Here is a 26,459-nt window from a genome sequence, read left to right on the forward strand (position 1 = left end):
CTACCGCAAGCTCAATCAAGTGACCAAAAAAGACGTGTACCCCTTCCCTCGCATCGATGATTCCCTTGATTGGCTACGAAATGCACGTTACTTCTCTTCAATGAATTTAAAAAGTGGATATTGGCGAATTGAAGTAGATGAGAGGGATCGGGAGAAGACAGCATTCATCACTCCTGACGGATTGCATGAGTTTAAGGTTCTTCCATTCGGTTTATGCTCGGCACCAGCAACATTTCAGAGGCTGATAGACACTGTGCTCTCAGGACTCAAGTGGCAAACATACCTGGTGTATCTTGACGACGTGATCGTGTTTTCGGCAACCTTCGAGGAGCATCTACGCCGTTTGGTAGCTGTTTTTCAGGCCATACGATCTGCGGGCCTCACGCTAAAACCCGAGAAGTGCCACTTTGGTTACGAGGAGCTGCAATTCTTAGGACACGTTGTTAGCCAAGAAGATGTTCGGCCTGATCCCGAAAAGCTCTCCGCAGTCGCCAAGTTCCCAACACCTACGGACAAAAAGACGCTTGGGCACTTCCTGGGGCTTTGCGCCTATTACCGTCAATTTTTTGCTGGCTTCTCACGAATTGCCTGGCCATTAACTTCACTGACACGCGACAACGCTGTCTTTCGCTGGGGTGAAGAAGAGCACCAAGCTTTTAATGAACTCCGGAGATGCCTACAGACACCACCTGTCCTGGCGCACTTTGATGACGACGCCCCTACCCTGCTTCATACTGATGCAAGCAATGTGGGTTTAGGTGCTGTATTGGTGCAGCACCAGGATGGTGTGGAAAAAGTGATTGCTTATGCCAGCAAGACTCTGTCTAAAGCTGGAGCGAACTACTCGGCAACAGAAAAAGAATGCCTTGCAGTTGTATGGGCGGTTATGAAATTCCGCCCTTACTTGTACGCTTGCCCCTTTCAAGTCGTTAGCAACCATCACTCTCTCTGTTGGCTGACAAACTTAAAGATCCCTTCAGGGAGACTCGCGCGTTGGAGTCTTCGGTTACAAGAGTTCGACATGACGGTTATTTACAAATCCGGAAAGAAGCATGCGGATGCTGACTGCCTTTCGCGAGCACCAGTCGGACCCTCCACAATGACCGATGAAGACACTGATTTTTTAGCAGTCATAGATGACGCAACTCTTGCCCAACAGCAGAGAGAGGACCAGGAATTGCTCCCTCTTATTGGTTTCTTGGAGAAGCGAACTACGGATGTGCCTAAGATTTTCGCCCGCAGCCTCTCGTCATTCTTTCTTCGCAACGATGTAATTTACAAGAAGAGAAGAACTTCCGTCCTGGGGGGAACAGTCATCTACTCGTCGTCCCAATAGCTCTTCGCACGGAAATCTTGTAAGCGTGTCACGACGAGCCAACCGCCGGCCACCTAGGCTACACCCGCACGTTGGCTAGAGTACAGCGCGGATACTACTGGCCGAAACTACCGGCGACAGTGAAGCACTATGTACGGACGTGCGTAGACTGCCAACGTCGTAAATCCCCCCCCTCAAAAACCAGCTGGTCTACTCCATCCTCTTCAAGTGCCAAAGACACCTTTCAAACAAATTGGCATGGACCTCCTGGGACCATTTCCGACGTCTACTGCCGGGAATAAATGGATAATTGTCGCCACCGATTATCTAACTCGCTACGCGAAGACAAAGGCTCTGCCCAGGGGTACCGCCGCTGAAGCAGCTCGGTTCTTCGTTGAGAACATTGTCCTCAGGCATGGCGCTCCGGCACTCATTATAAGTGACCGAGGAACTGCCTTTACGCCCAAGCTTTTGGAAACCGTTCTCTGCCTCAGCAATACCAGTCATCGTAAAGCGACGGCCTATCACCCCCAAGCCAATGGATTGACGGAACGCCTTAATAAGACAATCGCAGACATGCTCTGTATGTACGTGGACGTAGACCACAAGAATTGGGACAAAATTCTTCCCTACGTCACGTTCGCCTACAATACGGCACAACAAGACACCACTCGCATGACACCTTTCAGCCTTCTTCATGGCCGACCAGTGACAACTATGCTAGATGCCATGCTGCTGCCGAATGCCGACGGCGACGATGTCGATCAGGACGCCGAGGAGTTCGCACAGCGCGCAGAGGAAGCTCGCCAACTAGCGCGTGTGCGCATCAGAACTCAGCAGGAGGCTGACGCACGATGCTACAATCTTCGCCACAGACACGTCATGTATGAACCTGGCGACAAAGTGTGGGTCCGGACGCCTATTCGCCGTCGTGGACTCTCCGAAAAATTATTACGGCGGTACTTCGGGCCCTATGTTTTGCTGCGACTTTTAACCGACGTCACGTATGAGGTGGTGCCGGACGGGTTATCAACATCCAAGCGACACCAGCAACAAGTCGACGTCGTCCATGTTGTACGTATGAAGCCGTACTACTCGGACCGATCTTGACCTCCTACTTCCTTTTGTTACCATCGAGACGATGCTTCCTGAGGAGGGGGGCAAATGCCGCATGCAAGAAGATGCCAAAGATGAAGACTTGGTCTACGAGCGCGAGGCAAGAAGAAGAAGCTGAAGTGTGCAGGGACTTTTTCTGGTTAACCAGTAAACCGTTTTACCTTCAGCTCTCCTCATGGTTCTACCGAGTCTTGACAATATCTTACGCCACCAGACTACACTCGGTTGACATGAAAGGGAAATAGGATGAGTTAGGCATCCTTCAGATTCGTGAACTCTTCCACTTTGTTGTGTTAACACGGTATTATTATTCAAATGAATATAAGACTCCCGTAAAAAAAGATGTCACCTTGAGAAAAACGGAACGCTTTGTTAAGCCGTGGGTTTATACAAACTATGGTAAAAAGATGCGCAATTATTATGTACCAGCTGTATTTAATTAAATTCCCGATCATCTATGTATTACAAGTAACAAGCGTAGGATGATGATGGACATAAGAAATTGGTGTGCAAATGTATTGCCATGTGTATAGCTTGAGTTCTTTCATATATGCTTTTTTGTGTTCAGACTTTTTTCTCTGTGTTAGCATGACTATTTACAAAAGAAATGTATTCTTACAGAGTTATTTCTCCACCTGCTGCCTGATCAGCCAACAAGCAAAATGTGCTTAGGCAGATCAGAATGTATGAATATGTATGCATACAGCCGAATAAATTTTGATTTAATTTGATTTGAACTCCGTGAACTTGATAAATCGGAAAAGCCGTCTTTGATCATACTCGGTTGCCATGTTAAATTGACGAAAGGAGCTGCTAAAGGTAGGCCAGGGGCTACCTTTGCGAACGCGCCTTTTCCGAGGCTGAAAGGGTGGCTAAAGGTGCCATTTAAGGGTAAGGTTGGTTTCTGAAAGCCGCATAGGAGAGGACCTCGAAAGGGAAGGTAAAGATCGGTTTGTGAATATGGCAGTAAGTCTCTGTCCCTTCACAGTTTGGTGACCCGGATGTGATCATACGGGGAGAAAGGGTCGGACGTCTTCAAAATGTCGTCAAGCTTGTCCATTTCCTTAGCGGAGAGAGTCGACACGACGTAGAGATACTTCACGCATTGTGAAGTGATGCACCGAAGGTAGAACACAACTTCCGCTTGCGCTAACCATACGGCAGGATTCTGAGGTCAAAATGACGGCAGCTGAACGTGGGCGCTGGCGATGTCCTCTGCAGCCAGTGTATGAGCCGGGACCTGGGGCCTGGGTGCCGCAACCGTGGCGGTGTTATCCGCGTAACCGTGGCGGTGTTATCCGCGTATGATTACTTCAAGGCTACGGTCCTGGCCCGGGAAACCATCTTGGAGCGCAGCCTCCTGCAGCAGTTGCTCAGCACTGAAGAACTTGGCGACCGTCAACCATCTCAGCTGCTCCATCGCATGCGACAGTTGCTCAGCGACCGCCCACAGGACGTCAACAGCCCGCTACTCCATGAGCTGTTCCTTCAGCACCTGCCTCAGGACCTCGCAGTTGTCCGGGCTGCAGCAGGTTACGTTAGCTTGGATAGGCTCGCGGGGTTGGCTGACCGTGTCTCGGACTACTCTGGCCCGTGTTCTGTGGCTGCAATTCCTTCCGCCGCGTTGTCCACTCTCGTCGACCGGCAGTCAAGCCTCGAGGCTAAAATCGACCACCTCATAAGCACCGTTCCCACACTGTGAGCGTCGATTCCTCGTCGCTACCAGCGTTCCTCTCACCAACGGTTGCGGCATCGTTCCAGTTCCAGTCATCAATCGAGCCCTGCCTGTGACGGGTTCTGCTGGTACCGCCGCAAGTTCGGCGCCGCTGCCCGACAGTGCCGGCAGCCTTGCCTATGGTCGGGAAACACGCAGGTGAGTCACTGATGGCGGCCGGTGACTCTGGCTCTACATTAAGCCGCCTACTATACGTCCCCGATAGGATCTCGGGTTGCCGTTCCCTTGTGGACACTGGTGCACTAGTTAGCGTCGTGCCTGCATTCCACCTCGATCAGCAATGCACTGTGCAAAGAGCAGCTTTGCAGGCGGTCAACACCTCCCAGATCGCTACCTATGAATAGTGCTCAGTCACCCTCGATTTGGGCTTAGCTGCACATTCCGATGGATCTTCGTTATCGCGGACGTGCGGTTTGTCATCCTCGGAGCGGACTTTCTCGGCACTTTTGGCCTGACTGTCGACCTTCAATCTCGTCGATTGGTGGACAACATGACTCGCTTGTCTGTGAACGACGTCCTTGCCCCGGTGGCCACCTCCATCCTCCAAGCCACTCCTCGGCTGCCGTCGTTCGCCTTTGCTGTGGTTCCAGCCGATTTTCCTGCCATCACGTGGCTCAGCAACCTTGAGCTTCCCGTCCGTCACACCGTCACGCACCACAGTCACTACGGGCCCTCCAGTGTTCTGCCGACCGCGCCGCCTTGCTGGCGAGTGCCTTATTATTGCCCGTCGCGACTCTGACTATATGCTGCAGTTGGGATTCATTCGGCTGTCGTCCAGCAGTTGGTCTTCGGTGCTGCATATGGTGCTGAAACGTGACCCCGTGATTGGTGCCCCTGCAGCAGCTATCGTGCCCTCAACGCCCACACTGTACCGGATCGGTATCCTCTCCTTCATATCCATTACTTTGCGGCCGACCTGCATGGTATGACCATATTTTCCAAGATTGACCTGGTGAAGGCCTACCATCAGATCCCAGTGGAGCCTGCAGACATCACTAAGACTGCAATTGTAACACCGTTTGGCGTCTTCTAGTATGTCCGTATGCCCTTTGGTCTGCGAAACGCTGTTCAGACATTCCAACGCTTCATCAGTGACCTCACTCATGGCTTGAGTTTTGTGTTCCCGTATCTCAATGATCTGCTGGTTTCCAGTTCCTCGTCAGAAGAACACGCTTAACAACTGCGCCTGCTCTTTTCAAGCCTCGAAGAGCACAGTCTCGTCATCACTCTGGCCAAGTGCATTTTTGGCGTGGATGCCATAGAGTTCCTTGGCCATCACGTCACAATGCAAAGCATTCGCCCTCTGGAAAGCAAGGTGCATGCCATCCGCGACTTTCCTCGCCCCAAGTTGCTTCGCAAGCTTCGCGAGTTTCTCGGCCTCCTGAAATTCCACCGACGTTTCTTGCCCAGCATTGCCCGCATTACCCTGTCCCAAACCGATCTCTTAAAGTCACCGCATGGTCCTCACACTCCTCTCGAGTGGACGTCAGCTGCCGAAACCGCCTTCCAAGCTGCCAAGGGCACCCTTGCTGACGCTACTCTGCTCATGCACCCGCTGGTTGACACCCCATTGCGTCTCATTACCGACGTCTCTGGTGCAGCTGTAGGCGCCGTCCTGCAAAAGCTTCAGGATGACTGCTGTGCCCGCTGGGTTTCTTCTCCCAGAAGCTCAAGCCCGCAGAAATGCGTTACAGTACTTTCGGCCGTGAGTTGCTAGCTGTCTATCTCGCCATTCGACACTTTCGTCACAACTTGGAAGGAGCCGTTTATATGCTCACGGACCACAAGCCCTTACCCTTTGCTTTTCATGTGAATAAAAGTTCATACACTGCACGAGATATACGGCACCTGAGTTTTATTTCTGAATTTACAGTGGATATAAGACACATTGAAGCACCTGTGAACAATGCCGCCGATGCGCTCTCCCGTGTCGCTCTTGCATCAGGCGCTCTTGACTTCACAGCGCTGGTTGCCGCACAGCCGTTAGACAGTGAGCTTCAAGCCCTCCAGGCCAACCCTGGCTCTCTGACCTTGTCGCCAATGCCCCTGCCGTTCTGCTCGGGCACCATCGTGTGCGACATTTCCAGTGGTTCTTCACGGCCTTTTGTACCCACCACGTTCCGCCGCCAAGTCTTCCAACAGCTGCACAACGCAAGCCATCCCAGCATTCGTGCTACGCAGCGGCTCGTGATGTCTAAGTTCGTCTGGCCAAACGTCAACCGAGATGTGTGTCGCTGGACTCGTGAGTGCTTGCAATGTCAGCGTGCGAAAACAACGCGCTACACGCAATCGCCTCACCACAACTGTACTGTCCTGCACAGCACTGATGGGCACACATGATGGGACAAAGCCCCAATGTGAAACCTAAACACTGCATGTTTAGTAAGTAGCAGAATGAACAGACAGCATCCTTAAAACCATGTCATCACCAACAACTGATACAGCAAAGATTTTTGCACATCCGAGGAACTTTACAATAGAGAGGTACTACTCTGCAGTGGGAAAGTGGGGACTGCAAAGAACACCGTCATTACATTGCACTCAGTGACTTGATGTGGCGGTATGCCTCCCATGCTGCTACTTTTTTGCGTGTTTGAATGAAAGGGCTCGGCTCAAATAAGTTCCATGTGCACACCATGAGCAGGTGTACACCATGCCTTTGCACAGAGGTGCATGTGGTAGGGGAAGAGGGCACGCTGGCATATCTTCTTTTTTCCAGAGCAGCGCAATGCCCACTACTGTCTTTTGACTTTCCCATAGTGGAATATATCTGACAGTGGTACGTGTGAGGTTGGAGGACTTGAGCAATCAGGTATGATGCATCCAAAATTTCAGCCACGGTTACACATCATGTGTATCGCAGGCGTGACTCGATTGGCACCACACAAGCCTTGAAAATGAATCGTGTCCGAAAAAGCTGCCACCAACTTTTATGTTTAAAATGAGCTTCATGTGAAGCTTCACGTGTTAAGGGCTTAAGGCTGTGACTTAAGTGCACGTTGACTTGCTAAATGAACATTGCTGAATGCAAGCTGAAAAGCATTTATTCTAATTTTGCTTCATTTATTTCAACTGCCTTAGCGCATTGTGCCAACCATTTCTTTTGACATATGCATATGAGCTCTAATGAGCTGCCTCTTTTTCTGCCACTTTCATGCAGTCGCTAACTATTTGCTTAAAACTTAAAATCACAGTGCCAACGGCAATAGGAGGCAACAAGCGGCCACTCTGAAGTTGCTCCAGAAGAACCATGCAGCAGTCACTACATGCAGGCAGTGGGAGCTGGCCTCACCTGTCAAGCACTTCCCAGAAGTTCAGCAGGTTGGCCCTGTCCAGGTGTCGCTTCTGCTTGCTCAGTTGAATCACTTGCACAGCCCATTTGGCCACGTTGCTCTCCAGTGCGATCTCATCCCACTTGAGGTGGAACGCCTTGACTGCAGAACAGGGGTGGCAAGAATCAGTGCCTCGCATCCACTGCACTCGTTTTCACTACTTGTGACCCAAATGTTTCTCGCCTTTAACTGCCCTCCTGGCTGTTGCTGCACTTGAGCCAAATGTCACTCGCGTCTTCATTCAAATGAGCACAGACAACCTTCAACCATTAATTACATGGTTTTCTACACAAACAAGTGCGCCGCAACAGCATGAGGGAAAGTTTACGTGAAATTTGAAGTGCACTGGCGAGCACTGTCATAAGGACCCGCACCACAGAGGCCATGTCATTTCCAAGGTGCCATGCAAATATGTTTACGACAATTGAGATGTTGCTGCACTCTAAAAAATCCTTGAGCCAACTGGAAATGAACCCAGGTAACACAAAAAGACCTATCAATAAATTTCATAAATTGCAATGCAAGCATTTAACATCAAGAAGGAATCTGCTTGCATAGGAAGAAGTCAGTGGGCCTAGCGAAGGAAGGTAGTGAGCTGCCAAACAAGCTGAAGCAGCCTTGTTGACACAATACCTCCAGGCATTTCCGCCTCGGAAGGAATCACTAGACAGCCCTTTTCCCCTTACTGACCACGGCTCCCTTTTCGCTAGAGAAGCTGCTGCTGCTGACTTCTGCAGCCAGCATGGTACAACCACTGGGTGTCCTTTTTTGTGGGCTCATCACTTGTGTGATCCATACAATGAGGATCCTTTGCACTTACTGCGTGAGAAGATCTCGATGGGGTTTCCTCCCCAGGGCCAACCCTTGAACTGCCATGCCGGGCCTTGCACAAACACAGCAACCACCCGCTCCCTGGAAAGAAGAGCCAAGGAGGAGCCATGCCATTTGCTGTTGCCACTGGGGCCACCTCACAGGCTTCTGACATGAGTGAGTGGACGGAAACCTACTCACAAAATCATGGAGAGAGAGAGAGAGAGAGAGAGAGAGAGAGAGAGAGAGAGAGAGAGAGAGAGAGAGAGAGAGAGAGAGAGAGAGAGAGATGGATGTTCTTGGGGAAAGGAATAAGAAATTGGGGGGAGCACGACGCGTGCGGTAATTTCTCTCTTTCAGGTGAGGAAATGGTCGTTGCGCCGCGCAGGGGGAGGGTAGGAGGAACAGGATAGTGGGAGAAAGTAGAGCTCGCAGATGCGCAGTCGCGATTCCCGTCTTCGCGTATTCGGGCCGGGAGGGGGAGGCCGCGCCAAGAGCAGAGCGCCGATGCGCACTCGACTGGGAGACAGAGCCGACTGAGAGAGCGAGGGGCGTGGTTTGGAAGCGCGCGGACCGCACGGAGGCGCAGGTCTCTCGGCCAATAGGGAGGTGGCTGGATGTGCGCGTGAATGCCGGCAAGCGGCGTGTTTACCGAGCATGGAATGCGGGGCAGCAGGCCTGAGTCGATAATCTTGGTACACAGTTACCGTTACCCATCACCATCTGACGTAACTGTGCGGCACTTCAAAAGGTGCGGTTTGTAGGGGATATCCGCCAGGGAGGGGGAGGTTAAAACCGCTCCAGCAGTTGGGCATCTCGTACATATTGGAGCAGAGCCCCGAAGGCGCGTCGCGTTTTCTCGCGCGGGCCGGCTGGGAAAAGCAGTTGTTGTGCGCTCTCGCAGGGTAGGGCCAGGCGTCTGTAGCTTGCCTCCAGCACTTCTCTGTGCTTCTTGAAGGCAGGACACTTTGAGAGGAGGTGATCGAGCGTTTCCACTTCTCCACAATCTTTGCACATGGGGCTGGCTGCGCCTCGTAGACGATGCATGCGCTCGGCTGTCCAGACGCAGCCTATGCGCATCCTAAGGAGGGTGGTCCGGTCAATGAGATCGAAGTCACGGGAGCTTATGGGCTTCGGTGCTTTGCCTGCGGCTACTCTGGCATCCGGGTGTTGTGCGACGATGCGGGCTTTGATGTTGTGCCGGGCCACATCGAGGGGGGATATTGCAGTGCACTCCGGTGTGCCGTCGGCGTGAGCTTGCTTGGCCAGTTGGTCAGCCTGCTCGTTGCCGCTGATTCCGACGTGGGACGGGAGCCATTGGAGCAGAACGTCGCGGCCGAGTGCTCGTGCCTGGCGTAGCTTGTTGTCCAGGTTGGCATACATGGGCAGTGTATGGTGCGACCTCCGCAGCGTGGTGAGCGCAGCCTTGGAGTCACTGAGGACGACAGCTGGAGAGAGGTCTGGTGTCTCCAGGATGAGATCAGCTGCCAAGTGCAGGGCGGCAACTTCTGCGGTTGTGGACGAGGCACTGCATGTGAGGCGGCTCTGCCTGGCGATGCCGAGAGAAGGGACTACACATGCGGCAGCCGCTGATGCGCCTCCTTCCAGCACGGATCCGTCGGTATATATTTCCACTCGGCCGCTGCAATCCTCGTGGAGAAGCGCAGCGGTTTCTTGCTGTAGCGCGCAGACGGGTGTGTCTTTCTTGGATCGCACGCCTGGGATGACGGTCTGGATGCTGAGCGGGGCGCGCAGGTGGGGCGGAAGTGCCGGGCTGCAGCTAGAGGGCGGTCGGGCGATGTGCGCGCCAAACAGCTGTGCTGCGCGGCCCATGTGCGAGTGGCGGGCTTCGGACAGTCGGCTGAGGAGTTGCGAAGTTCCCGGAGCTCTTTGCATGCGCTCGACAGTGTTGAGGGCTGTTAGTTGTGCCCGGAGAGAGATCGGCCATGTGGCAGCTTCTGCATAGGTGGCAGGTACTTGCGACCAGCGCGGCAGGCGCATAAAACGGCGGATCGCAGCGCGTTGGTCTACGTCGATGGCGCGCCACAGGCTGGGGCGCAGGTCGACGAGCGGTAGAGCGTACAGGAGTTTAGGTACCGCTATCCCGTTGTAGAACCGGTATGCCAGCTCTGGGGAGCAGCCTTCTCCTTTGGCTTGTAGTCGGTTAGCCACATCGGCCACTTGGCGCGCCTCTTTCCGCAGTTTAGCTACAGCTGGCCGCCAGGTGAGCTGCGCGTCGATAACGAGTCCAAGATAGCGGGCACTTTTTTTCCACGGAAGGGGCACCCCTTTTAGCTGCAGGTTGGGTATGAGTTTCCATGCAGCAGGACGAGGGTGGAGCACGAGGGCCTCCGTTTTGGAAGTTGACAGGCTGAGCCCCACGGTGGAGAGATATTCTCCGACACATTCTAGTGCATGTTGCAACTGCGCTCTAACTGTACGACCAGACAGTGTGGGGCCACTGCAGTAGAGGGCTATGTCGTCAGCATATATGCTGACGCGCACCTGATACAGAAGGGAACGAGGGATAATGTTCGGGATGTTAGCCAGCACGATATTAAATAAGAAGGGACTAAGAACACTGCCCTGCGGAACGCCCTTGGTGATGTGGCGGGGTGTGCTGAGCGAGCCACCAACTTTCACACGCATTGTTCTGCCTGAGAGAAACGATTTGACATATCGGTATAAATTCTCAGCCACGCCTATGTTTACCAGAGCATCAAGTATAGATGCGTGGGCGAGCGAGTCAAAAGCGCTCTGAATGTCGAGGAGGACGAGGTAGGCAGCCTGCTTCTTATATTTTGCTTCCTCTAAGAAGGCCGATATTTCCGCTATGCAGTCGGCGGTGCATCGGGAATGGCGGAATCCGCTTTGTTCTGGTGCCAGTGCACCTCTCACGTCCGCCATCCATTGAAGCCGCTTCAGTGCCATATATTCCATCGTTTTCCCTGGGACTGAGGTGAGAGATATCGGCCTGTAAGAGTTGATGTTTGCAGAAGGCTTTCCCGGCTTCAGGACAGGAATAACGATGGCAGTGCGCCAGGACTGGGGGACATCTCCGGTTGCAAATACTTCATTGTAAGCTTCAAGCAGGCGCTGACGTTGGTTACAATTTAAATTCCTCAGCATCTGGTGAGTGACTTGATCTGAACCTGGGGCACTTCGCCGCTTGCGCTTGTGTTCGAGCGCGACATCCAGCTCGTGCGTTGTGAAAGGCTCAGTGCACAGGGCATGAAATTCGCGCGAGAACCATACGAAAGGTACGAATGGAGAAACAGAAAAGATGGAGGCGATGGGCGTGTCACTCACCAGAGTGGGGACAAAGTGTTCAGCGAGGAGGTCGGCCAGCGCAAGAGCATCTATCCCTTTAGCCACCGCTATGGAAAGGGCAGGGAAGCGTGGTGCTTTGGAGTGCAGCATTGATGAAAGAATCCGCCAGCCGCGAGCCTGAGCACGGGGTTCGTCCAGGGCACGACACACTGAAATCCAGCTGCGACGACGCAGCCGTTTGGCGTGACGCAGGCACGCAGCATCCAGACGCTTGTAGATAGTCCAGTGTGCGGGCTTGTTCGTGCGCCGTGCACGGCGTTGAGCCCTTCGACGCGCAGCACGCAGGTTCAAGAGTTTGATGTCTGGCACAGGTGTTCCGGGGAGCACAGCACAGCGTATTGTGGCACCACTCGCGCAGGCGGCAATGTGATCGAAGAAGTTATGTGGTTCACATGGATTTTGCTCACATAGCTCGCGGAAGCGCGACCACTGCACTACACTGTATGTCACTTTGTCCGCAGGGCGTTCAGTTCGTGGCAAGATGTCAATAGGCAGGTGGTCTGATCCTGCAGTATCGGGGTGCGTAGACCAGTCGTAGGCACAATCTGGGGAAGCCACGCTGAGGTCGATAGCTGTAGGAGTGCAGTTCGGACGCACAAACGTTGGACTACCTGTGTTCAACAGGTTCAGTCCCGCAGCGCGAATAGCGTCTAGCACGTCACATCCCTGTCTGGATGAGGTGTGGGAACCCCACTCAACATGGCGACAGTTGAAGTCACCACAAATGAGTAGGTTTTGCTTGATTCGTTGAGTGAGACGAACGATGAGCCGTGCGTCCCACGGGTATCCAGGCCGCACATAGACACTTGCAACGGTGGTGTCAGTTCCCCCGAGTCGCACTGTGACGGCAACACACTCGACGGGGCCACCGGTGAGGTCTGCAGTAGGCACTACATGGTGCGCAAAAGATGCACGGACATATATAGCTGCCCGAGGGGATCCAGGGGGCGTCGGTGCAAGGAATGTCAGCACAGGTCACCAGCGCGCACTCGGTTGGGCTGCTGTAGCCCAAGTATCCGGGAAGTACGAGGTCCTCTGCGCGCGTGTAAGTCTCTTGTAGCGCGATGACGTCGTACTTTTGTAGAGGTAGCATGGCTGCTAGCTCAGGTTGACGGCGGCGTAGATGGCAGCAGTTCCACTGCAACACACGCGGCCGGTTGACGCGACTGTTTCTAGCCATGATGGTTCAGAGCTTGCTGTGCTGCAAGTGCAGCTGCACATAACTGGCGGGCCGGAGATGCGCTGGGCAATTCCTCTATGAGGGCACGAACGGCAGCGGCAAGCGCGGCGATGACAGCATCACGCTGGTCGAGCTGAGCGATAGGTGCGCTGTCTGGCTTCCTCCCTACCACCACGTCACGGAAAGACCGAGCGGTATGCGGGAGCGCTGGGGCACAGTTGCGTGCAGTGACACTTCCAGTTGGAGTCGCAGTGACTTCCGTCGCCGGTTCACAGTGTGCTTCGATGTCGGTATTGCTTCCCGTTTTTGCTGCTGGTCTATTGGGCAGGGCGTCAGCAAGCGTAAGGTCCTGCTGTGTTGGTGCAGGGGGGCCCTTTATGGTTGAATCCGCAGGAGCTGTCTGGCTTGAAAATGCAGCAGATGTTTGTTTTGCAGTAACTGCACGGCGAGCGTCACGGCGAGACATGGGGTGATGCGATGACGCCAGGAGGACGGCCACTTTGCGTTCTTGTTGCCAACGGGGGCAGCGCGGCTCGGTTGATGTGTGCGTGCCGTTGCAGTTAATGCATCGCGGCCGGGGTGAGTCACATCGGGACTTGTGGTGATCGCGTCCACAGCGGAGGCACCTCGGCTTTGCGGTACACACAGCAGTGGCATGGCCGATGACACCGCACTGCAGGCATTGGAGCGGCCTCGGTAGTCGGGCGCGGACGGGGCGGCGCAGTTTGAAGAGGGAGACCTCTTCGGGTGGGTGGGTGCCCGCGAAGCGGAGTATGATGTCGTTTCCGCTTCTCGTGCAGGCTAGCACCGGCACCTTGCACTCGATGCCCGACATGATGTCCTCGGTCGAGAGCGCGCGGTCCACGCGAAACACTCGACCGGTGCAGCTGTTGCCGCCGGCCTCCTTGGCTCGGACCTTGATGTCGCAGATGGTGGTGATGCCGAGGAGTGGGTCGAGGTCGGCAGATGCGTGCGCGTCCACGGCGACCACGTTCCGGCGGAAATTCACACGCACAGCTTTCACCCCCGGTAGTTTGGACAGTTGAGCGGCGATGGCGTCTCTTGTTGGCTTTAGATAGTTGGCCATCCTGTCCACGGGATAGTAAAGAACGGTGGCGATGCCCGACTTCTTTCCCTGTTGTGGTGGTGCTGCGGTGAGGCGCGCTGCCGACGGCTGATCGGCAGGAGCCAGGGGAGCCGCTGCGGTGGTTTGTATGCGGCGTCTTGGGGCATTCCTCGCTGGCTTTTGTACTGCGGCGCCAAGCCCCTTCGCTGTCGCTCTGTCGGGCTCCGCGGGAGGGGGAGTGGGGAGCCGCCTGGCCGGAGGGGCACTGGCTCTTTTTTCTGCGTAGGCGAGAGCAGCACGTTCGTAGTCTGCCTCTGTGAATGCTTCGGCCGGGGCGGGGTTTGTTGTGGCGGCAGGAGCGGGGAGCACATTGCTGTCTGCTTCTGGAATGGCTGGATTTTGGGAATCCAGGCATGTCTGGGTGTCATCGTGTTGACACGCCGCGTCAGCTGTACTCGGCTTGGTTGAGAGCAGGGCTGGGCCGTGGGCTGCTTCGCTACGGCTGATGGTGACAGGCGTGATGCTGTCGAATCGTTTTAGCCGCGGTGGCGGCGGTGTTACAAAGGTTTCATCGCATCCACCTTTGCTTGCTTCCTGGCCGCTGGCCGCATTCACCGAGGATGTGCTGGCGATTGCGGGTGCGTCGCCAGGTGGAGGGGTCCTCTGTATCGCAGTGACCAGGCGGGCCGCTTCTCCTTGGCGCTGAAGGGTGGCGTTCGCTTCAGTGATCAGTTTCCGCAGGCTGCGGGAGCACCCGAAGCTGTTTAGTCGCCTGTGACGATGGAGGGCGTTTCGGATGCCATCCTCATCGAGCATGTGGAGGGCATCTTCTTCGTCCGCCATGGTTCAGATGGTAGGGGTGCCGATGGTCAGGGGGCTGGAGGGGCCATGGCACACAGGCCACGGGGAGTGGGCCTGAGCTAGGCTATTGCGTAATGGAAAAAAAGAAAAACTAAAAGAAAAAAAAAGAAAACTCTGGGACACGGGAACAGGCGGACTCGATGCCGCGAAGGGAGCGCTCGGGTAAACAGGAGAGGGCACGAAAAACACGTTTTCTCCCTACGGAGGTCGACGATCATCCCTTCACAAAATCATGGAGCAATTCTACTTGTACCTCAACACTGAAAAAATGGCCCTAACGTACTCATTTGGGATGCATCATGCCTAATTACTCCAAATCTACTGAATTCAACCTCAACTATGGCAAAACCCTGTTGCTATTATGTTTTCCAAGGGACAGCGGTGGCAGCAAGGCAACAGCAACTACCATATTTACTTGGGTAATATGCGCACATCTTTCTTGAATGTTTCAAAAAATAGGTACGCATATTGCACAGAGATCATCCTAAAAAGAACTGCCTCTCCTGTAACCGAGAGTAGAAGTCAGCATGAAGTAGCTTTTTCTGCGTCTCATACAGTAGCGATTGCCTGGTTCTCTGTGGCGTTAGCTAAGCGCTCACCTTCCCCTTATCACCTTTGTGAGTGCCCATATAATCATGGCACTGTCGACAGTTCAGCAGTCTTCTGCTCTGGTGTGAAACTCGCAAGGAGACTAGCGTTGAGAGGGGCAAACAAATCAGAGCACAAATCAGAGCTGGTTGCCAACCATGCTGATGGATGGCACCATGGGACCTGTGCACAACAGTGCATTCACTGCATAATGATGGCAACTAGTGCGGTGCTGTCACAGTTTCTCAGGACTACCAAGAAAAAAAGCAGGCGGTGCTGCATTTCATCTACCATGGAGAGATGCAGGAATGCAGCAAGATGAGGTTTTGTATTTATGGCATAAAACTGTATGGCATAAAATGTGCGTTCAGCCCGTGGCAAGCCTTCAAGAAATGCTGTGAAAGTTTCCATACTACCTAGCACTTGTGTTCATGGGGGACGCTTTCAGAGGTGAAATTTTTTATTTCTTGGCATAAAAGCAATGAAAAAGTGCACTGAATGAATAAATACAAATTTTCACTCATATATCTTCAGTAGTTTTGGCATTATAATTCTTTACGTGCTTCATTGCTATACCAAACTTGCAGAGAGCCTGGACTGATAACAAAACATGGCAGAAGCCAAGAGTCACTCTCAACTTTTGGCCAAAGGAATGGTTCATGCAGCGACATTCTCTAAATAGCTTTATCAATCTGAGTGTTTTCTACAAGGAACATTACTGTACTACTCGTATAAGGGCTGCCCTCGTGTAAGCACCACACCCCAACATGGCAGCCGATATTCGGAAAAAAAATGAAGTCAGCCAAAAAAATTGCTTCATGTGTGCATAACTTTGCACATGTGGTACGTTACACTGGGAGCTGACAGACAATAACTGCCTGCGACACTCGATACAACCACACACGCATCGTTCCACGCACCGGATTCCGTCTGGAACCGTGAACGTGCAGTGCAGCAGCATTGCTAATTCATCTTGCGCGCTCGGCGTTCGTACCACAAATGACAAAACGTTATGCTGCACAAAAAAACTAGAATGGGGTGCACCCATGCTAGCGGCATGTTTCAGGGAACGTGCTGCCGGTAGGCTGGGGCACCGTAGTAGCGCGTATTTTGCCCAGTGCCATTAGGCCTAGTGTGCTTTGCATCAAAGCCACACCGAAAGTGCTTTAAATCTAGTCATGGTCATTATACACCTCTGGCTGCCCACAAGCTGCCCGCAGGATGTCAGAACGTAGAGCCAGGCGCTCGATTTTCTCAGGCTGCTTCGCACACTTTCGGTGGCTGCCTAGAACGCGTTTGTTTTTTCTAGCTGGGCAGTTTCGGGCTGCCCACGGGCTGGCTCTGGCAATTAGCAGAAAGCGGAGAGGTAGGTAATATGGTAAGCTTCAGTGGAAACTGGCTAAAGCCTACGACATTAGGAAAGGTGGTAGTTCATGTGTTAGTACGCCATCTGTGATAGTGTATGACAAAGATTTCGCCTTTCAAGATGAATTAAATAAGAGGTGAGTCAACTGTGCCCTAACTTTGTGCTTTTTGGCCTGCATGTGGCATTTATGATAATCCCTTCCTTTTTTTGGGTATAAAAGTGATGTTCCTTTTCTGAATAAAACAGTTGAAAGTGGCGCTCTGTCCTGTCTTTCTTGTATTATTGCATTGTCTTTGTGTGTGCAAAAAAGAATTCTGAGAATGGAGAGGTGTCACCTGCAATGGCGCCTTGTGCGACACTTCTCACTGTTTGTTTATTTCCCAGTGCCGAGTACATACTTCTCGCACTTATATTCCAGTGACGAGTATGCACTCAGACGCGCGCATACATGCACATGGTTAGCGTGTGTGGCGAGGTGTTAGCTGAGCGCGATAAGGGAGCGTGGTCTTCTTTGCTTTCTGCACAGTGGAAAGGCGGATATACTTTGAGAAATTCCTGAATAATTGAAGCATGCCCATTATTAAAAGCCTTCAAGAGCACACTGCTCAAAGCATCTACCTGTGCGGGCATATGTAGCCACACAGTTTTCACGGTGGCAGAGGCAGGTGCTGAATCGATCATCGCCAACTGCAGTATAGCTTGATGCTCAGGCCTTCTGCCACAAATGCTTAAGATATGTGAGAAGTACAACCTTTGTCCGAGACTGAGTCCATTAAAAAAATGCGTTCAACATTGAAGTCATTTGTGAAGCACCCCTTCGAAATAGTCTCTCTTGTAGTCTATACACAGCTTCCAACGCCTCTTGAGGTCTTGGAAACAGTTGGAGAATGCTTCTTTTGGCAGGGCTGTCAGCTCCTTTGTCGTGGCGTCGGGGATAGCCTCCACGCTCCCCATCCAGTGATCTTTTAGGCCTCTCTTCATACGAGAAAACAGAAAAAATCGCATGGGGAGAGGTTAAGCGAGTATGGCGAATGGGGAAGTATAGTAATGCTGTGCTTGACAAGAAATTCTGTCATGCTGAGAGCAGTGTGCGGCGTTGCGTTATCGTGGAGAAGGCTCCATTGTCCAGATGCCCACAAGTCAGGGCGACAGCGTCGCAGTGCATCACGCATGTGTTGGAGCACGCGGATATAAAACTCCTGATTCACCGTCTGCCCTTGTCGAACAAACTCGTGATGTATGACACCTCTGGTATCGAAAAAAACTATCAGCATCGTCTTTGTTTTGGTCTTCTGTCACCGCGCCTTCCTCGATGCCACAGAGCTTGCAGACCGCCATTCGGGTTTGTGGATCGTATTGAAAACACCATGTTTCATCTTCAGCAATGACGCTGTTGATGAATACAGCATCCTTCTCTGCATCGGAGAGCAAATCAGCACCCACTGATGCCCGCATGCCCTTCTGGTCCTGTGTGAGAGAATGCAGCACAAGTCTAGCATTCAGCTTTCGTTTCCCCAAGTTCTAACGCAAAATTTGGTGGCATATTGTCTTACTAATGTCGAGAGAATCTGATAGCATGCGGACTGTAATAGTGCGGTCTTGCTGTACGATTTCCCTGATCCGAGCCAAGTTGTTTTCATTCCGTGAGGTTGAAGGGCGCCCCTGCCTTGAGTCATCTTCCACCAACGCTCTCCCCGAAGAACCTCTTGCGTCACTCGAAAACTCGCGCCCGCGATAATGTCTCATTGCCGTGAGTGTCATGAAGGAGCTCATATGTCCTGGTGGCTGCCTTGTCAAGCTTCACACAGAATTTTATGTTTACGCGCTGTTCGAGGTGGACGTCCATCTCTCCACATTCGCTCACAGTAGAATGAGCAGATGACTAGTGACAACATATTTTTCTACTTGTAGTGCCATCTAGCGGCTGCCACAGCAATTAACATAAATAGCTCCGGTTATCCCGAAAAGACGGCACTACACATACACACCAACTAGGGTGCCTCACTGGCGAGCGCCACTTTCAGGGTGAGGACATCGCTCTCAACGGCGGAATGTTGGGTTCCACTCTTCTCCCGTTCGGCTGCGCTGAGCGCAATGCTGCGGCAGCCCGTTTCGAAGAGAAAATTGCCACTGACGTATGGATTTTCACAAATTTGGTGTTCTGCCAAGACAGGATGCGACCAGAGATTGTTCAACCAGTGAATCTGAGTTATGCTGAAGTATATCATCTTTCACAGCTAATCGACCGAGGAACTCGCTGCATTGTGACCAGTCGTTACATTCATAGAACAGGTGTGGCATACTCCAGTGCATTCTACTGACCAGGATTGCTTTTCAAACAGGATTACTTATTTTCAGCTCCATTTATGTATTCGACAAACACAGCCATTCAAACAGCTTCTCGTTCGCCATGAATTCAAGTGCGAGAAGTCTCCTTTTACAGCTGCTAATGTCAGTTTACGAGGATGGCATGTTAAAGTTGCGCCTTATAAATCTGCTTCCCTGTAAAAGCTGTTCTGGAATGAAAGCATCTCGCATGCCTTGCATCGCATACTTTGGAGTTCTGTGTGTCTCCTGCCGTCTCGCTTGACATCTGATTCCCACTTTTTTTCTTGATGCGCTCTCCCAAGCAAAGCGAAATAGCTGCTGTCCTTTTCTAGAGTTAACAGAACATCCGGGAACACAAAAGTCTCTCATAGCTTCATTTCCAACTGCTGCATCACACACACAACACGAGCTCACTTCAAGCAAAGAGGCATGGCCCCATGGAGAAACTGCCTACTTTCACCTCGGTTTTGTATGTTTCGAGCGTTCCCCGCCACCTTCCTTCTCCCGATACGAGACGCATCATTACGCACCGCGGCCTTTATTCTTCCTAGTATACAGCAGCCTCAGTACACATGTATACAGCAGCTTCAGTCCACATCGCACCTTCTGCATGAGGCTGCCAGAAGTCTCATGTTTTGTTCGCCAGACCACTAGCACGTGTGCCGATGACGTAGATCGGGAAAGCTGAAATCATCCTGCAGTTTATTGCACCAAGGAGAGGTAAGGATTAAAGCTTTCCAGGCCACATCAAAATTTTCAGAAAACTTTCTACAGAACATGACGACAAAGACGTTTCCCAGTAAGGTATGCACATATTTTTTAGGCGTGCTATCGCACGTAAGCCGCTATGAGTGAACTCTCGTCCTTCATTTCGTTCAGTGTTTATCTTTATGTCATGAAGGCATTCTAATCCTCTCTCACCTCCACCTTTACTTCTTTGCACCAGCTCACTATAATCCTGGCACAGTACCTGCATTCTTTGCGTCGGTAAGCAAAAAAGTTGTGGCTGCGTGACGCGCAGCGAAAGGAGCCTCTTTTCTCTACTACAAGGTGGAAAAGGCTTTTTTCGTCGGCGTCAAGCAGCCACATCAGTAAAACTCATCACGCGTGTATCTGGGCAGACATTTCCGAGAGTTTAGTTTTTTTTTTCGCTCTTTATGACAGCTGCGGAGATGACAGCTTGTCTGTCAAATTGACTCGTCCGTGTCTTTCTGCGTGCTTTACACAAAACGCGGTTTTCCAAATAGCCCAGACCTATATATCTTTGAGAGAACTAATGCCTTGCCCGACTGCAATTGAGTGAGGCTACAAGCCAGCATCTTTTGGAAACTGGAGCAGAGAGTTCCGCGGAAGCGAGGGAGGCGGCCCGCATTGCTCCGACTCCACTTTCTTAGTTTAACTTGACAGGGATAATGGGATTCTAACGAATTGGTTAGCAAGGGCTCACTTTGTGAGGTTTCTTTGTGGATCAGTCGGTTTTGACAATTTGTTTCTGCAAGTTTCGAAAAGAAATAATTAACCTATAAGTTAAATTTGTCCTCAAATAAGCTGGGCTACTTACCAACTACGAATCAGCAAAACGTCGTAGCATCTATCATCAGTCTACATGTAGTCAACACCGTTCAGAGTGAAACACAACCGTCTGCATGATTTTTTTACGGAACAAGCCACTGTGGGAAGCAGCTCAGAAAGTTTGACCATTAGGTTTCAGACGTGCCACAGTTATACACCTCAGGGCAGTGTGGCAGCGGACCATATGGAAGAGAAACTTGCCATTACCACTTGGAATTCTCCAGATATGGGGCAGTAATAAGAAAAAAAAGATATCAGAGAATGTTGCAACAGTGGTTAACAACGCAGCAATAACTATATTTGGCAAATCATCCTCCGTGCTGCTGCCATACTCGAGCAAATTGGTGCCCTGTGAACAGTCCTTACGTTCATCATATGCATCATACTTCTGCTGAATTTGGCAACCTAGCTGATACTGTAGGTTACAACTATGAAGGAACACTAAATAACCGCTGCCTTTTTTCAAAGCAAGCAGTGAATCCCCACTCACTGCACACTCTCCACACAGCAGTCTGTTATAGCTTTTCGATTGCTGTGTAGTTAGAGCTTCTGCACCGTGGATAATACACCCTCAAGAGTGCTGGAATACTATTGCCACGAGTGAAACAGCTATTCACTGCCTATTTCCACTTCAGTCGCATTATTTCAGTCGCCACGCAGCCGCATACAAACCACGCCACACGCATAGTGCCCTGCACGCAACTGACGCGTGGGACCCAACATGTTGCTTCGAGGGGGAAAAGGCAGCACTGGGTGGTACAAAGGGTGTCCCAAACCTGAAAGCAGAGGCGAGCGGGCATCAAGGCACCCTAGCACCAACATTCGTTTTGGGGAATCACTCCTAGAGAAGAAAATAAATCAGTCTCGAAGCTTTACGGACAAAGGTAGTACTAAACGCATTCATCACCTCGCATATGACTTATTAAAAAAAAAAAATTGGCGGTGGTTTAGCTTTAGTTAAACCTAGAGTGACGGATAGCTACAGCTGGCCAAGTGCAACTTGGTCACATGACCAACAACGTGCCGAACCCCGTGGTCAGCCACGGCGCCGCGCCACGTGACCAACCACGTGGCACCGTGGCGGCGCCACGGTGAAGGTTCGAAATGCTACCGCAATGTAGCTATTGCTACAAAAAATTTCACAGCACAGATGATCATGCAAGCACACGTACACAGTCGTCCACTTCTAGTTTGAACATGGCTCCGAGCAGCCGGCGCTCCACGCAGCACCTCTCTCGGGCGCCTGGATAACTGGCGCGCATGCGCAGTAGGAACCATAAGCATGGCTTTAGCCACGTCGTGAGTCGCTGGCTTATTCTGGCTGTTGGGCACAAAATGCATCAAATTATAAAATACTGCAGCTAAGTAATGGTGACGGCCTTGAAGTAAACCACTTGAACTCAAACTTGGATAGAGTTTTTCTTCGTATCAGCCTTTTATTGCGTGTTGATTGCAAGAAAAAACGATAAGAAAAATCCATTGCCTCTGCGGATGCAGCTCTCAACTATGCGCAGGTGCGGGCTTCTAAGCTGTTGTGTCGGAAACAGTAATCCCCCGGGCACTTTGCGCGTTAAATGCGAAAGTGAACTCCGCAAGGCGAGCTCAATCCAGCGGTGCTGGTGCACTGTAGCAGACAACGCCCCAAAAGCCATGCCTATGGTTTTCATTGTGCCTGCGCGCTAGTTATCTAAGCGCCCTAAAGATGCATTGCACTGAGCGCCGGCTGCCCAGAGCCGTGTTCGAATTAGAAGTGTGGATGATCGTGTACATAAGGCGCCCACATGCAAGGCTGGATTGCACGAGTGCTAGCTCTCTATAATAAAGCTGTAGCATATAGATGCGACATGCAGCTAAATTTTTACAGTACACCCGCTTGCACTTGATAAACAATCAACCAGCTGATATACACCAGCTACTGCTACCGGCATTTCTTGCCAGCAGCAATAGCTGGCAGGTGACAGACTACAGTTGAGCAGTACTTATCTTGATTATTTTTCGCTTACAGCCAACAGGAAGCAGTTCATGAAAGTAGGAATTGTAAAATGACCACAACAGAGTCAATCACTGTGCAAGGTCAATTGTCTGCAGTCATACTTGCTGTGTAGTAAACAAATACGCGATAATCCGAGAGTAAGGCATGTTGTTTGATGAGCAACGCATGCACAATCTTTCCCTCCGATGTGGTGTCAACTGGAAGCCATTAGATTGCTAGTCGCATGCTTTTCAGGATTTCTGGAAGCTTACACAGCACACAACACTCCAAAGGCACAAGTCTGCGTCGTCACCACCAACGTATACTGGTGCGAGCGTGATCAGCTATTGCACAGTGTGCGGCTGGACTAAACAACTTCATATCATTTTTTCCACTAAAAAGAAGCCTATTTCTGCCGTACGCGTACGTAGCAATGAGACGCAACAGGACACAAAGCAAGGAAGAGCATCTGCCTTCCATTAACAGTGATTGTCCTTGCTGCCATGATTGCCAGTGGGCTAGCTGCTTCCGGTAGTTGGAAATGCGATCACGATGCGCCTTCCTGTCAGACTCAAATTTTCTGCCACCCAGTGGGCTGCCAGAGTGCAGTGAATCAAAGCAGTGCACTCACGGCAGCGGGTCGTACATGAGGGTCGTAACTCCGAACCGTTGGTTAGTAGAGCGCCAGATCCTCGGACGATGATGCTTTTAACTTAGAATCATGTGATCGCTGCCAGTAAACTGATTTAGCAATCTGTTTTACTTTACACGGTTAATTCATGCCGGTAGCCCGGCATGCGTCTTATCATCCATACTTGAATGCATTATCTACTTAAAGCATTCACCGTGACTCCACTAATTTGTCATAGAAATGTGTGCATAACTGTCACAAAATTCGGCGCATTTTAGAAGGAAAGGGCGCAAAGCGAAGCAATCGCGCTCGCGCGCTGTAAACTAAAATAAAAAAAACAGCAGGGAAGGACCATCGGAGAGTGCGTAGCTTTGCTCGTACTGCTGCCACTCAGCTCGCCAGCGCGGTGCCGAGGGAGGCATGGCCGCGCGCGGCTTCGATTTATAGAATGTCGGAGAAGCTTCTGCTCGTTGTCAACGGAAAAGGGGTAACCATGTCTGCGCTAAAGTGATACCCTCTCCCCTTCGCTCTTCTGCCGATGACTCCGCGGGGTGAGAATGATTTAGATTTTTCTGGACGGCGATTTCCGCGCTCGACAAATGGGGTCGCACGCCCGGCGTGAGAAGGAGGAGTTTGTGCAGTTGAAGCTGCGTGTATGTATGCGCCTGCCTTGGCGCGAAGAAGAGACGCAGACTGCGCCTATAAATAGGGGCTTCAACCGCTGTCGGTTAGCCCGAGCCGCTGTTCAAGCTTCCGAGAAGCGCGCCCGCTCGACTCCCGGGAGAACGTGCGCCAGTCGGTGGATCGGCCCCGTCGTGCTCCTCAGGTTATCGGACTGTCGCAGTGCCCGGTGAAAAAATTGTGTTTTGTTTATTTGTCTCTCTCTGTGTTAGTGCACTTTAGGTGCAAAAATTTTGTTGAATAGTTACCTCTCCCTATGGTTACTTTGCACGAGTTGCAGTGTATTTGCAAACCACTTTGTATGTGCTCATACTGGTGATTGTGAAATCCTGTGTATCGCCTCTTTGCTGTATAAACTTTGTTTTGTTTTGTGAACCTTTGGCTCCGACCCATTCTCTGGCTTGCTTCCGGCAAAAGCTGGGCACTAAACGACCAACCCCCTTGTCACTTGGTAGCTGGTCTCCGGTAGAGCTTGCCACGCTGGGTCGAGGGCATCTCTTGTGACCGAAACCGTTACCCCCACATGCTCTAAGTGTGTCTGGGAGTGCACGCAAAAGTGCGGGAAGTGGTGACATATTCTACATTAGTGAGAGCTAAGGATCTCATTGAAACGAAGAGCCTTGTGCGGCTAGTGGACGGCTCGTTTCAGCGCTTGCCGGAAGTTGAAGTACATGTGCGGACTCCCTACTACAGCGGGAAACTAACTGCACTGTGCATGGAGTGCCCCATATACGACATCATATTAGGCAAAATAAAGGGGGCAAAATTTCCAAAGAGCCCAGAAAGTAGCCACGAGACGGAGAAATCCGAATCCTGCTCTTCGGAACAGCGCAGTGATCGCCAAGCGAAAAGGAAGTGGCGAAGGAAGCACGAGCATGCTAGCTCAAGCAAAGGAGCAGCGAAGCAGACAGTCAAGCACGAAGAACAGAAGAGTTCCGCGGATGAACGCCCCGAGGAAGAAGAAACGTTTTCACTGGAAAGGACGGGCACTGCAGTAGAAAGCTGAGCGAAGCCGTAAGAAAGGCCACGGAGTGGTCACAAGGAAACAGCAAAACCCGAAAGAAAGACAGCTCAAGAGGACAAGGTGTCTGAAACTGGCTAGGCTCAGCTTAGTGCAGGTTGTGGACATGTTCATCGTGCTGTTGTGCACATTACTTCACCTGCCTTTCAGTCACACAGGAAAATTCGGGAAAGTGACCAAGAGGGTATTCACACCGGTCAATATTGTGAGCCTGTGTGCTTTGATGAAGGTGCCCTGGAATCCATCGACTGCCTTGTTTGTGTGTGCATGCCTGAGCGCACAATTCTTTTCCGAGTTGACAAGTTTATCTGGAGGGTTCAGGTGGGGTGAAACAGAAGCCCAGGTTGACCGAGAAAAAGATCGTGAGTCAAAGGGACACTTGTTGCGACAAAAGGCAACTGTGCAGGTCCTCAAGCGCGCATTACGGAAGCGCAAGTAGGAAGTGTAGGTGGAAGTATCGGCTAAAGTACGCCTCGTATTTGTGCGCTCCCTCTCTGGAAGGATGTGTTAATGTGTTGCCGAGTTGTGGTATGTGTTAAAGTGCATTGTGATTATTGTGAAGTGGCATGTATGTAAGAACATGATTGAATGTATGTATTCCAGCATTTGTCATATATATTGTGAGTGCAAGCATGTGCGCATGAATTTTGTGTTTTGTGAATATTGTTGAACAATATTCTTAAAGGAAGAAGCAGTGTCACAAAATTGGCGCATTTTCAAAAAAAACCGGCGCTGCGCTTAAGCAACCGTGCCCACGCGCCCACGCGCCCACGCGCGGTAAAATAAAACAAAAACAGCGGGGAAGGACCCCCGAAAAGTACGTAGCTTTGCGCGTTCTGCTGCCACTCAGCTCGTCGACGCAGCGCCGAGGGAAGCATGGCCGCGCGCGGCGTCGATTTCTCGAATGTCGCAGAAGTTTCTGCTCATCGACAGAAAGCGGGTAACCTTGTCCACGCTAAAGTGATTCCCTCTCCCCTTTGCTCCTGCGTCGATGTCTCAGCGTGCCGAGAATGACCTAGATTTTTCTGGATGGTGATTTCCGCGCTCGACCAATGGGGTCGCGCGCACCAGCGCGAGAAGGAGGAGTTTGTGCAGTTGGAGCTGCGTCTATGTGCGCTTGGCGCAAAGAACAAGCAGACGCACACTGCGCCTATAAATAAGGGGCTTCAACCACTGTCGGTTGGCCTGTGCCACCATTCAAGCTTCTGAGAAGCGCGCCTGCTCGACTCCTGGGAGAACACCACTCGCCCAGCCAAGGACCAGCGAGGCAACGTACACCAGTCTGCGGATCGGCCCCGTCATGGTCCTCAGATCGTCGGACTGTCGCAGTGCGGTGAACAAATTGTGTTTTGTTTATTTGTCTCTCTCTGTGTTAGTGCACTTTAGGTGCAAAGATTTTGTCGAATAGTTATTTCTCCCTATGGTTACTTTGCACGAGATGCATTGTATTTGTAAATAACTTTGTATGTGCTCGTACTGTTGATTGTGAAATCCTGTGTATCGTCTCCTTCTTGTATGAACTTTGTTTTGTTTTGTGAACCTTTGGCTCCGACTC

At 51.6% G+C, this 26,459-nt stretch overlaps 1 protein-coding gene across 1 annotated transcript in view; it reads right to left on the minus strand.

Moving 5' to 3' along the window:
* LOC144103229 (parafibromin-like) overlaps positions 1 to 26,459 on the minus strand; it is a 136,705-nt gene that overhangs the window by 9,651 nt on the left and 100,595 nt on the right. The window contains exons 13-14 of the mRNA XM_077636006.1: positions 8,319 to 8,410; positions 7,459 to 7,600 (exon numbers count right to left, since the gene is read on the minus strand). Of these exons, the coding sequence (XP_077492132.1) occupies positions 7,459 to 7,600; positions 8,319 to 8,410 (234 nt within the window). The remainder of the gene's footprint in view (positions 1 to 7,458; positions 7,601 to 8,318; positions 8,411 to 26,459) is intronic.

Source organism: Amblyomma americanum, chromosome 9, assembly GCF_052857255.1.
Source record: "Amblyomma americanum isolate KBUSLIRL-KWMA chromosome 9, ASM5285725v1, whole genome shotgun sequence".
Taxonomy (NCBI): Eukaryota; Metazoa; Arthropoda; class Arachnida; order Ixodida; family Ixodidae; genus Amblyomma; species Amblyomma americanum.